The 12,706-nt window shown below is 40.2% G+C and overlaps 1 protein-coding gene across 2 annotated transcripts; it reads right to left on the bottom strand.

Moving 5' to 3' along the window:
• Positions 1-3,273: 3,273 nt before the first annotated feature.
• LOC113164361 (CD276 antigen homolog) lies at positions 3,274-12,371 on the bottom strand. Of its 2 annotated transcripts, none has more exons than XM_026363626.1 (4): positions 9,648-12,371; positions 8,371-8,414; positions 5,996-6,322; positions 3,274-5,570 (listed from the first exon to the last, which is right to left on the bottom strand). In XM_026363626.1, exons 2-4 carry the CDS (start codon positions 8,390-8,392, stop codon positions 5,428-5,430), a joined length of 492 nt encoding a protein of 163 aa, XP_026219411.1. In that variant the 5' UTR covers positions 8,393-8,414; positions 9,648-12,371; the 3' UTR covers positions 3,274-5,427. The 2 variants fall into 2 exon arrangements, with proteins under 2 accessions (XP_026219411.1, XP_026219410.1); XM_026363625.1 differs by lacking the exon at positions 9,648-12,371 and adding an exon at positions 9,260-9,409.
• Between the last annotated feature and the right edge of the window lie 335 nt (positions 12,372-12,706).

Genomic DNA, 12,706 nt, shown 5'->3' with positions numbered 1-12,706 from the left:
AGGATTTCCTGCAGATTCTGAGCAGCTGCCACATCAGACCTGCACCAATGCAGCGCCTGGAGAGAATCTCTGATAAAACCTCACGGATATGGAACAGTCCTGTGTAGTGTTTCCTCTTCAGTAGAAGTCGGTGTGAACGTATTGTGGCCCCGACACTGAGGTTACTCCATTACTGCTTTTCTTTGTGAACTGAACGTTGAGTTCACTCAGCACTTGGACGAAAAAGTCAGGTGATTAATCTGCACAGGTATGAAAGACGCCTGCTGCAGAGCTGCCACCTGTGTGATGAGCAAAAGCTGCAGGACATCTACATCTGTCATTCATAGACCAACACCAGAACCTGACACCGAGTCAAACTTACCTGTGGTTAAAGAGACGATAGTGAAAATGAAGATCAGCTCAAATCTGTGGGAACAAAAATCAAGTTAGTGAACGAACCAACGCGTCTTTAATAATAATCAAGATGTTTGATGTAAGCTGAGAGATTCACTGCTGTTCTATAACTCAGTTAGATGCAGCTGCACTAACGCAGGTGTCCACCGTGCATCAGGTAGATTTACTGTGGGTCGGACGTTCATCTACTACTCCCACTGGTTGTTCAAACATTACGTCTCCAGTTCAGGACAAACTGTTCACACAGAGAAACCACCAACAAACCCCCACCGCTCAGGATCCACAGTGCTTCAAACACCGGAGCCTTCTGTGTCAGACTAAATGAAAAGACAGGAAGCTCCTTACTGAGTTGCTGGCAGTCTTAGAGAGTACCTATAAGTACTCGTAGTACTGTACAGTTTCTAGTTGACTGCAGTTTTTCCTGATTGTTAAAAGTAAACGAACACTCGTGTATTTTTCTGGATGAAGCAGCTGTCAGGACATAAAGGGTTTGAAAAGGTCCAGTCACGTGAAGTAAAAGTACTGAATGCAGTACTTTCTTTAAATATGATAATTAAAGAAGAGCTCAGAGAGCTCCAGTGTTAATAAAGTGCTAATAATAAATAATAATACAGTAATATTGTCCACAAAGGTTTGACACCGTGAATCAGTTAAAAAGACCTTTAGAAGATAAAAGGAATCTAAAGGTGTCTCCTTATATTAAAGCTCCAATTACTCACTGAGCTACGTCATAAATCACCTGGTTGACCTCCACTCACCTGCTGGAAACGCTCATCTCGTTTCTCTCCTCTCAGGTGTCGTCCTCAGCCTAAACTTTACTGTTTCAGTGTTTCTCAAACTCTGCTCAAACCAGCCGCGACCCGCGTCTCAGTGGGCAAAACCAGAAAGTGGAGTGCGCCCGTATTCCAGCCTTTACCGTAAACAGTCTGAGACCAACCGAACCGAACCGGACCGAACTGGATCGAATCGAATCGAATCGAATCGAATCGAATCGAATCGAACAGAATCGGACCGGATCGGATCGAATCGAACAGAACCGGACCGGGGGGAGGAGTTTGACGTGATGAAGCTTCTCTGCTGAGAATTAACTGATTATTAATGTTAGAGACAGACAAAAGATAAAGAATAAAGAGAAGTACACAAGAAGGTGAAGGTGCTGTGGTCAACAGTGGGCTGATACTTTACAGTACACAACTTTATCAGTAGTAGTAGTAGTAGTATCATTAGTCATTAGTATTATTGTTATTATTAATAGTAGTATTATCATTAGTCATTAGTATTATTATTAACAGTATTAATAATATCATTAGTATTATTATTGGTAGTACTAATAATATAATTAGTATTATTAGTAATATTATTAGTAGTATCATTAGTATTATTAATATTAGCAGTATTCGTTCTATCATTAGTATATTAGTAGTAGTATTAGTAGTATCATTAGTATATTAGTAGTAGTATTAGTAGTATCATTAGTAGTAGTATTAGTAGTATCATTATTAATATCATTAGTATTATTAGTAGTAGAATTAGTAGTATCGTTAGTAATATCATTAGTATTATTAGTAGTATCATTAGTATATTAGTAGTAGCATTAGTAGTAGTATTAGTAGTATCATTAGTAATATCATTAGTATTATTAGTAGTAGAATTAGTAGTATCATTAGTATTATTAGTAGTATTATTAGTAGTAGTATTACTGTATGCTCCGGGTCTAAGAGGTTTTACCATAAAGGTTAGAATACAGGCGCACTTCAGTTTCTGGTGCTGCTGCCTGGAAAAGTGATTATAAAAAGAGGAAAAGCTGACGAGTGTCCAGGCTGCAGCGAGTCACGTAGGCGGAGATGCTCAGTGTAAATATCCGGTGGTGGGACTTTGAACTCCAAGTGGATGGAAATAGGTATAATTAAGCCTTGTAAGTGTTTGTCCAATTAGTCCAACTCGTCCAAAGGTGACGTCACTGCAGCAGAGACACTGGAGCTGAAACCTTCACGGGTTTGATTCTTTGCTTTATTTCTGACCAGTTCTATCAGGATATGTTTCCTATTCTACATTTGGAAACTCTAGGAACCACACGCAGAGTTCTGCTTGGAAGATATGGAACTATGAGGTCTTTAAGATAAGATGGAGCCTGATTAGTAAGAGATTTATAAGTGAGGAGAAGAATTTTAAATTCAATTCTGGATTTTACAGGGAGCCAGTGGAGAGAAGCTAACGTAGGAGAAATATAATCTCTCTTACTAATTCCAGTCAGAACTCTGGCTGCAGCATTTTGGATTAACTGGAGGCTTTTTAATGAGTTATTGGGACAAACTATTAATAATAAATTACAATAGTCCAGTCTGGAAGTAACAAATGCATGGACTAGTTTTTCAGCATCACTTTGGGACAGGATGCTCCTAATTTAACCAAGTACCAGGAATAGAAGTAGTAGTAGTAGTTCCGGTAGTACTATTCATTTCAGCATCAGTTTGAAACAACTACAGTTGTAGTAGTATTTACAGCTGGGAAAGTAGTAGCAATAGTACAAAGGAAGTAAAAATACAATTTCAGTCATAGTAGCAGTAGTAGAAAAGCAGCAGCAGTAAGTTCAAGTAGTAATTATTAGTAATTAGTAAGTACTAATTACAACACTAATACCACAGTATTACCAAGTACTGGGGAAAAGTTAATAATAGTAGAAACGTCACTCACTACCACTGTTTAAGTGGTAACAGCAGTAGTAAAAGTACTAATAACTGTTACATTAACATAAATAGTAAAAACTAAAACCACAATAGTAGAGCTTGCGGTAGTACTAAGAGTATTAGAATAAAATAAAATAGAACAGTAGGAGCAGAAGTAACTTTAACAGTATTAATTACAGTTACAAAAGTACTGCCAGTGAAATAATACAGCAACATGTTTAGTAGTACATCTGAGGAGTAAAGTGTGTAACAGAAAGTAGTTCTGGTTATAGCTACAGTACTGGCACCACCAGTACTACAGTTTAAGGAGTACTAGTGGCAATAACATTAACTACAGGAGGTTATAGGTTAGTAATGGTAGTATTACTAGTTTTAGAGACACTAACAGTTACAGTAGTACTAGTGCTAACAGTAACAGTAGTACTTCTAAGTACACAAAGTTAGAATGTCTCTGTGCATCATGGGAGCTGATGATGTGGCTCTATCTAGTGTCACAAACTCGTTACTGCAGAAAAATGCAGACGTCAGGTTTTTTTCCTTCACTTTTTATTTGAGGATCAGAAACTTGAGTCTGTTGCTGTTTCCACAGTTTCTTCACCACATTTCACACCAGTCACTGTTTCAACTTCCATCAGTTCAGTGCAGAGACTAAAGGACAGATCCTCCAGCTCTCCTCACACACGTTTGGATTAAATACTTGACAATATGTTCCCTCAAATAAAACTACACTTTGATAACGTTGACATTAAATAATGTTTGAAGTACTGCAGACAACTTATTGAAGAACTTAGAAATAAAAAGTGCTGACACAAAGACTTCTTTATAACGTCTGGTGACCAACACCTTCTGCATCTGACGCTAACGCAGGTGAGCACACAGCAGGAGTTCATACAAAACCAAAAGCAGGAACTAAACCTGACCTTCTACTCAGATCATGATCAATGCAGGGACTCCTCTTTTCCTCTGACTCTGTATCTGGCACGTTAAAGTAGTGACTGTATCCTTCATGTAGCGTATGAAGCAGAGCGGTGCTGCAGGTCGAGACCGAGCGCATTAGAGTTCAGTGAGGAAAGCAGCAGGTTGTCTCACATATTTTCATGCTCAGCTGTACTTGGTGTTAGTGTTTAAAGAAGCAGCATCAGACCTGAAGTCGGTGTAACGTTAACAAACACAGCAAAAGAATAAATGATTCCCTTCATTTAACTGAGTAAACTAATTGCAACACAAAGAGAAAACTCCTGTGCTGTTTAAAGCTTCAAGCTCTTTACTTTAAAACTGATCCAGTATCAGGTCTCCAGGGACCAGTCAGGGTCTCCGCGGACCAGTCCGGGTCTCCGGGGACCAGTCCGGGTCTCCGGGGACCAGCCTGCTCTAATTATTCCTACGAACACATCAAACTCCAACAGACTTCTGAGAAACCAGATCATAAGTCAAGTTTTAGTGAAGAAGCTGTTGACTGGAACAAACCGCTTCCTCCTGATGAACGTGTTGCTGTGCGATGGTGGATTGAAGCAGATTTTTCCACTAACTGCATCGGGAAATTTACACAGTCAGTGATTAGGGGGTTACTGGTATCATGAAACTGGTCCTGGTTTACTCATAGTTTAGTCACACTCAGGAAACCAGGTTACCGTCGGCTCTTCTCCGATAAGCTGATTTCTTAACTGTCACGTGCACGGGAACCCTGGTTTCTGTAATCTTGGTGAGAGATTACAGAAACCTATTTCCCCAGGTAGATTTCTAATCAGCTAAATGAGTCACTCCCAGACATACATAAAAAAACTGAGCAGGAAGCATCTTTTCTGGATCTATCCAGTTGAAATCTGTGGACCACGCTGCCAAAACCAGGAGAGAGGAGAAATCAGATAACTCATCTGCTGCAGGTGCCCTGGGATTTCTTAACTTGTTCCCTGATTACCTAGGAAACCTGGTTTCTCTCCGAGTCCACGTAAACGTGTTTTCTTGATTGTACTAAATAACATATATAAATATAATACTACATATTAGATATAAAATCATATAATATAATCAGCTCATCTTCAGTGGGATATTGGGATAAGTCATTATTCCAATTGTAATTATCTTTAATTTGGCACATTACAAAAGTATCTTTATTTCTTTTTGGATGTCTCACACGTGGATATTTGGAATTTCAACTCTGTCAATTTAATAAAAGCTAAATTGGGACAAGATCTGCTAAATTTTCATTAGTCACCTGTTTAAATCCACAGTGGACTAAGGTGCAGGACAGAAAACCAGAGTGAAGCTTCGCGGTGCAGAGTCCAGAGCGCATTCAGTCGACTTTTGTGGCAGTAAGAAATAATGATAATAATAATAATAAATCGTTTCATGATGAAAACACTAAAGACAGACAAACAGAGAGCAGAGTCAGAAGAAGGGAGTTCAGTGTCACTGCTGCAGCACCTGATGGTCCAGTTGCAGTGCTTGTAGTAGTACTGCTAGGTGTCGTCATCTTCACCGCAGGTTTTTCTGCAACGTGAACATCAATGATTAGCTTCAACGCATTTTATCCTCTTCACTCACAGAGCTATGTAACGTCTGTTAGCTGAAAACATGAACCAGCATAGACACAGATGAAAAATATGTGAATCTGATCAGTAAAACCAGGTCCTCAGATTGATTTCTTTGTTTTGGAGAATCCAGTTTTAAACACTTGGCCCTGAAGTAAACCTGCAGCGTGCTCCTATGAATGAAACAACAATAAAACGTAATAAACTTAATTATAATAATAACCCTATGTTCTTCTTACTCAGAGATACGATGGAGAAAAAAAGATAAGAGCAGGGTTTAAACAAGTTGTGGTAAGTCAGATGTGCTATGAAGTCCAGTCCAGCAGCTGGCAGTGTTCAATCATACAGAGGAACGTTCAGAAATGTGCAAGGACAGAAACTCACCTGAGACAGTGAGTCTGACTTGGTACTTGACGTCCACATGCAAGATGTCACAGTCATAGACGCCACTGTCGGACAGCTGCAGGTTCCTCATGATGATGGAGAAGTTTCCTTTATGGTACTCATCAGGGAAGCTTTCCACTCGGCCTTTGAACCTCTGGTTCGCGGACAAAACATCTGGAACATTTTGGTTTATGTCCAGCACGTTGTTGTCGTCTTTGTCCCTCCAGAAAGCACTGACTTTGCCTGGCAGAGGATCCTGTCCTCTGTAGACACAGGGCAGCAGCACGCTGTCTCCAGTAAAACCTCTGACTGGCACCTGGCAGCTCGCTGAGAATAAAGACAGATGTTTCAGAACTGAGATACTTGGAAACTAACTGAAGAAGTCTGATGCAGACTGAACAATAACAAGTTATGTTGCTGCAGAACCCTGAGACGTTCACAAAGCCAAACACAGTGTCAGGCTTGTTGTGCTTTGATGATTTTCGATACTGAATTATTCATAGATTGTTTCCTCCATTACCAGATTAATACTTTGTTGGGAACATGTCAAAACATCAGAAATGATCAGTCGTGTGCCTTCTGTGTTCCACGTGAAGGTAAAACACCAGGATCTCTCTCAGAAAGTCACACTGATAAAGTTACAGAGTGAAGCTTCTTCCCTCGTTAAAGATCTCTGGCTGAACACAGATTGTCCCGTCTCAAGCTAGCAGCAGGTTAGAGGCGTATTTTGTACAATTCACAAAGTTGTGGACAACTTTCAGAAACTGAACAGCCCTTTTAAGTATATTAAAGAATATCAAATAGACTTTTGTCAATAATACAAATCTAAATACAACATTAAAAAAAGTTGTATTGAGCCAAAACTCAGTGCAAGACAGTCTGCTTCCATAACTACTCAGAACCTTTTACATCAGTGTTCTTGATTACAGAACTTAAACTCAAATAAAGATGTTTGTCATACTCTTCTAGAATAAATTCAACACAAGTGACAAATCCTAAATAACCTACATACAGTATTCACAGCAAATATACAGTAAGTCAAGACACCTGGGCCAGACCAAATTCATAAACTAATCACAAAGAAAAACAAAACATCAAATCCTCATATTTAAGAAGCTGAAGAGAGAGAACAGATTCTTTTTATAGGAAAAATGACTTAAATGATGAAAAAGACTGACGTTTTGACCGTTTGAAGGTTTGACTTAACAAAACCTCACATCGTAAAAGCTCTTTACGTATTTGCAAAAATATCCATCTGTAAATCAAGTTGATAGGCACTGTAGAGTACCTTTAAATGGAAATATTAAAACAACTCTTTATGTCAACTTTAAACTTGATTAAATGTACTTTCCAATGAGAATATTGATGCAGAAGCAGCAGATGTAAAGTAAAAACTCCAGCTGTGTTGAGGAAAACTGTATCACCACAGAGGTTTATGGTTCTAAACTTCAAACTATAGTTTCCAGTCACTCTGAAAAGCTGGAACCAACTGAGTCGTGCTTTGGCAACTAAGGTAAAAACAGAATCTGTCCAACGACAGTTGGTCTCTGCTCGTCCTCCTCTGCACAGAAAACAACCACGTGCAGCTCCTACTTCTCCTCAGATCAGACTTCTCTGTTCACAGTTACAGGATTTGACATTTTATCCCCAGCTTCAGATAAAAAGTTGAACAAAATACATATTTTTAATGCATTTCTCTGATGAACGACTGAACATTTTACACAGCGTACATGTTGTGTTCTGTCTGAGGAGCTGAATAAATATATATTATTATAATATACTGTCTCAGTGCAGTGGTGTGATTATTGGCTCAGTTGCTCTGTGACTTTAAGAGTTTAAGTTATTACACAAGAGGCACAAGCTGAGGCTTGAATGTGAAAAACAGACTTCCTGTTCAACAATATGCTGTGGAACAGATAATAATAATTAGTTGCCAGTCTCCACCCTCTGAAAGACAAATGTCTGCACTAAAAAAGGTCTTATCGGTCAAGGCCAAGTCATAAAAATGCTGTTCTGAAGCTTAACTGTAGTATTCGAGCTGCGTCTTTTGCTTCTGCATGACTTGGCTCTCCTACACGTCTTATCTGTGATCTCAGGTTACTCCAGGTTGAAAAAGCAGCTGAGTATTAGATTTAGCTCCTATAGTGGCCTCACATGTGAAGGGACACTGTGTTGGAGTATGGTGTGTTGAATTAGACTACAGCAGGCTGCCACAGTGCAGGAGTTTAACCGGAAACACTAGAAATACAGAAATGAATTGATTCTGTTCACATAGAACAGTCACTAAATGGACTCTGAGGTGACTGAAGCGTTTTGAGTTTTTTGTCTGTCACCTAAGATTAAATAATAATAATCTGACATTTGGACAAACTTACCTGTAGTTAAAGAGACGAGCATCAAAATGAAGCTCAGGTCACGTCTGTGAAGGAAAAAAAAACAAGTTATTAAATGATTCAACACATGACGCACGTCCTTAAACAGTGACTTTGTGAACAGAACTTGATGTCCTCTTTAAACTGTGACTCACAAACATTGATAAAATAAAACATTTTTACTGTAAAAACCAGGAGATCCACTAATATTTAACATATAAAGACACAGACAGTTTTTAGTTGTACTGAAAAAGCAAATTCAGCTAGTTTGTCACGTGAAGCAGGAATTACACAGGAGGTTCAGCTAAAAATCAAGGTATAAAAAAAAGGAAATTCCACTAATAGAAATATTAGAGAAATAGGGAAGTATCTGTGCTGTGGGTCTGTGTCTCATGTTTTATCATTACTCAACACCAGCTGCTCTGACAGTCTAACAGTATGGTTCAGTTAATTCACTTTATGTTAATTAAAGCATCACATCACTGTGGTGCCTTTTAAACAGGTTCCTGTTTTCCCATGTGACCTTTGACTGCATCTTTCTACTGACGGTGACCTAAAGGAAGGTGAAGGTTCATTAACATTCAGTGTTAGCAGCCATCTGTTTAAAGAATGTAGAACTTCACATTTTAGGACAGTTTACGTTTTAAACATCACGTTAACTTCATGCGAGGCTAATTTGGAGGCCTTACAGCCAATATCTGGACCCTGGTGAACTCGGATGAAGCTCACTAACGTAGATTCAACATTGAAAACACAAAACTTTTGTGTTTTTAACTAGTTGTTCACTAGAACATGGCTAACTGGGTTAGCTACAGCCGCTAGCATGTTGCTAACTACGCCACTCCGCTTGTTTCCACTTCGGCCTCATTTGTTCACTTTTTTACCAACTAACCTCCTGATATCGGACATGTCGTTTCTTTAAACCTTTCAGGTGTCTTCTGAGGTCATAAATTTTATTTTAATTGGCGTTTCTCCAGCTAATTCCAACACTAAAATCTAAACCTGGGGCTAACGTCGAAAGCGGAAGCGGTGAGAGGAACATCCTGTTCCAGTGTCAAATCATTTCCGTGCGAATAAAAACCGATCTAAAACTAATTAGACCAGTTTTTTTTATCATTATAAGTTATGTTTATGGTTTGAAGTGTGATTTTATGCGTCAGTAGTTGTACTTTTCCCTATTGTTTAAACTCGCCCAGTGATTTAGGCGATTCTGTCCGAGTTCAAATCTGCAGATGTGGTTTTATCTCCATCAGTTTATATTGTCACTGTTTTAAAATCACCTTTCCGTCTGTAACGTAGTGTACGAGGATCCCGCTGCTCGGTGTTACGGCTAAATCTGTGTCCCGTCTCATCGGGTGCCGGGCCGGCAGGCCGCTGAGCAGTCTCCAGGGAAACAGGAGGCGAACTGATCCGGACCAGATCCTCATGAGGCATCGTTAGGACCAACTTTTAACACAAGTTATCATGAAAATATAGGTCATTTTACAAAAAAGTCAAATGACAGAAAGACGTGTAACACCTGACTGAATCACAAAGGCCCTGAGTTCTACAGGAGTAAGTCACCAAGATCTGACTTTATTTAAAGTTGAAAACTCCCAAAACCCAGATGGACAGTTCAGACCAGGAGCTGAAATCCAAACCGGGCCCTCTGCAGCACCCCCGCTTGTTTTCCAGCTGTCCCTGCCCCCTGCTGATTACCTGGATCAGGTGGAAGATACCATTCATTTTGTCTTCCACACTGACCTGACTGTCAAAGTCACTCAGATTCTTATGTTTCCCATTTTTCTTGCGTCCAAACATCAACCCAACTGTTCACCTGCTGCTGAACACAGTAAATCCCCGTTCTTTACAGGTGCCACTTTAGAGACATGGTTTTTAAAATAATTATTTTTCCACAATCTACAGATCCCTGATCAGGATATAGTCGAGTTAAAGCTGGTCCGTTGGCACTGTAACAGTATAATCCTGCAGTCCCACTGAGGCTGCTTCACTGCCACGTGACGCGGTCTATGTTGCTGTGGAAACCAACATGTCTCTGCTGGGCTGACATCCAGCATGCTACAGGAAGGAAAGGAAAGGAGGGAACAAAGCATGTGTCAGCATGAAGACAAAATCAAACGGTTACACGCCAGGAGAAGAAAACTGCAACTGGAAAAGTAAAACAGTTGTCCTGTAGTATCAGTAAAATGTTACGGAAACTCCGGTGACTTATTGACCTTTAGCAGCATCGTCCTCTAAACTTAACTTGGGTCCGTCCTGCACCGTCCACCTGAGCCCCAGTTTTCTGTTAATAAAAGCAGCTCTTTGTTTATTTGAAAGTTGTTGCACTGAATCTTAATCCAAACAGAGATGATGGTTCTGCAGCAGCTCTAACACACTCCAAGTGTTAACAGGAGCCTTGATAACTTTAACAGAAGACGCCTGGAACACCAGGACTCTGAGCAGCAACTCCCACACTTCATTTTCCTGTTCATTCATTTATCCAAACACATCTGCTCAAGTTTAACTGGATCAGTGTTGGTCTACAGCTCAAGTGGAAAACTCATTTTCTGTTTGTTAATAACTCATCTCTTGAGACACCTTTTTTTCTCTGTGCTCCACAGACGCATGAGTCCAGTTAAATTAGCCAGTTAAAGAGGTTTTTGTTTTTTAGAGCCACAGTTCAAGCAGCACATCTTCAGTCATTCATTCACTGCCTTCACTGAACATTAGTGTCTGTGTCTCCTGTTCTTGTTTAACAGCTGGGTGGTGACAACAAGTGAAACCAGCTGGAATCTAACGGGTGTTGTGCAAGAAGAGATAAAAATATCAAACAAAGACAAACAGAGGTGCTCTGATAAGTGCTATCTGCACTACATCAGTTTATTTTAAAACATAACTTCAGCTCAGACTGAACTTTTTCCAAACCAGGCCGTTCATTTAGATCCTCCTCAACAGCCTGAACATCTTCCCTCCACCCTAACCCAAGGTTAGGGTGGAGGGAAGATCGGGTGGAAGATCGGGTGGACCTGAGTCAAGGTGGCAGCAGGTCACATAGCTTCTCCAAATCTTGGAAACTCCCCTGATCCCCTCATCAGCCAGGGTAAATAGTTGTTCCATGGCTACGGTTCAGCAGTTAGTTCCGGCATAGGATTTCCCTCAAATTTCCTTGACATGTTCCTTCTACTGTCCAAAATATACAAATCCTCTCCTGTCGAACACATCCTGGGCCCCTCCCTCTGGACAGGTTAGTGTGTGCCAGTAATCTTTCTTGAGTGTCTGATGCAACGATCTGTAGACTTCTCCCCATGTGAAACAGGAAGTGAAGGTCATTTGAAAGCACTTTAAAAATTCACTTCTATTTCACTCACTCACACTAAGAAGTGACACAACTCACTGGAGTAACAAGGCTGTGAAGTTACTAAATCAAACTGAAGTTACACTAAATCTAAACCAGTTCCCACAGCACAGGAACAGTGTGTGAGATCAGTTAGAGCTGGCCTTGAACCCAGTCTGAAGCACAGTAATAAAAACACTAAACTATGATACAGATCCAAAAAGCCTCTGCCTCCTCAGTTCATAGCAGAGGAGCTGGAAACGGTCCAAAGTTGTCGTCCCAGCTCTCACAACAATCGTGACGGTCGGATGGTCCACTTTATCCGCGTCACTAACAAGCACAGTTTCTTGCTGCAAAGATGAATTCACTCATTAATAAAACCTAAACCTACAGCAGTGTTTTCAAACACTGTCCACATGAACGTTAAGACAGGTTTTACTGACTGCTGTTAGCTAAGTCCATTAACTTACTGTGTCTCATACACTTATGTACATACTTAACGTCTTCATGTCTGACTTACTAGTAAAATGTTCACCACTCCTCCCTCAGCTCGCTGCAGCATGTTGAACCCTGGGCACGGCCCTGGAGACACAGACCGTCAGACCTCTGGGTCCATTCAGCAGCTTGTGATCACATCACATGGTCTTTATCAGCAGGTGGGAGCTGCTGCAGATGTTCAGATTCTATTCTTCCTGGACAGAAGAGATTAAATGTAAAATTCACGATCCACAGGTTGTCACAGACAGTTTCCAAGATCAAGACTAAACTCTGAAAGAGAGTTAAACTCAATCCGTCTGGTCACAGATCCTGACTTGTACAGACACACAGGAGGAGACATTCAGGAAACACATGGACACGCTGCGTTAACTGGTTCTATCTTAACTGGTTCTATCTTCTGTTAACTGGTTCTATCTTAAATAGTTCTATCCTCTGTTAACTGGTTCTATCTTAAAAGGTTCTATCTTCTGTTAACTGGTTCTATCTTAAAAGGTTCTATCTTCTGTTAACTGGTTCTATCTTAAC

This window comes from Anabas testudineus, chromosome 2 (assembly GCF_900324465.2).
Source record: "Anabas testudineus chromosome 2, fAnaTes1.2, whole genome shotgun sequence".
In the NCBI taxonomy this organism is placed as follows: Eukaryota; Metazoa; Chordata; class Actinopteri; order Anabantiformes; family Anabantidae; genus Anabas; species Anabas testudineus.
This window is presented reverse-complemented; position numbering and strand designations above follow the sequence as displayed.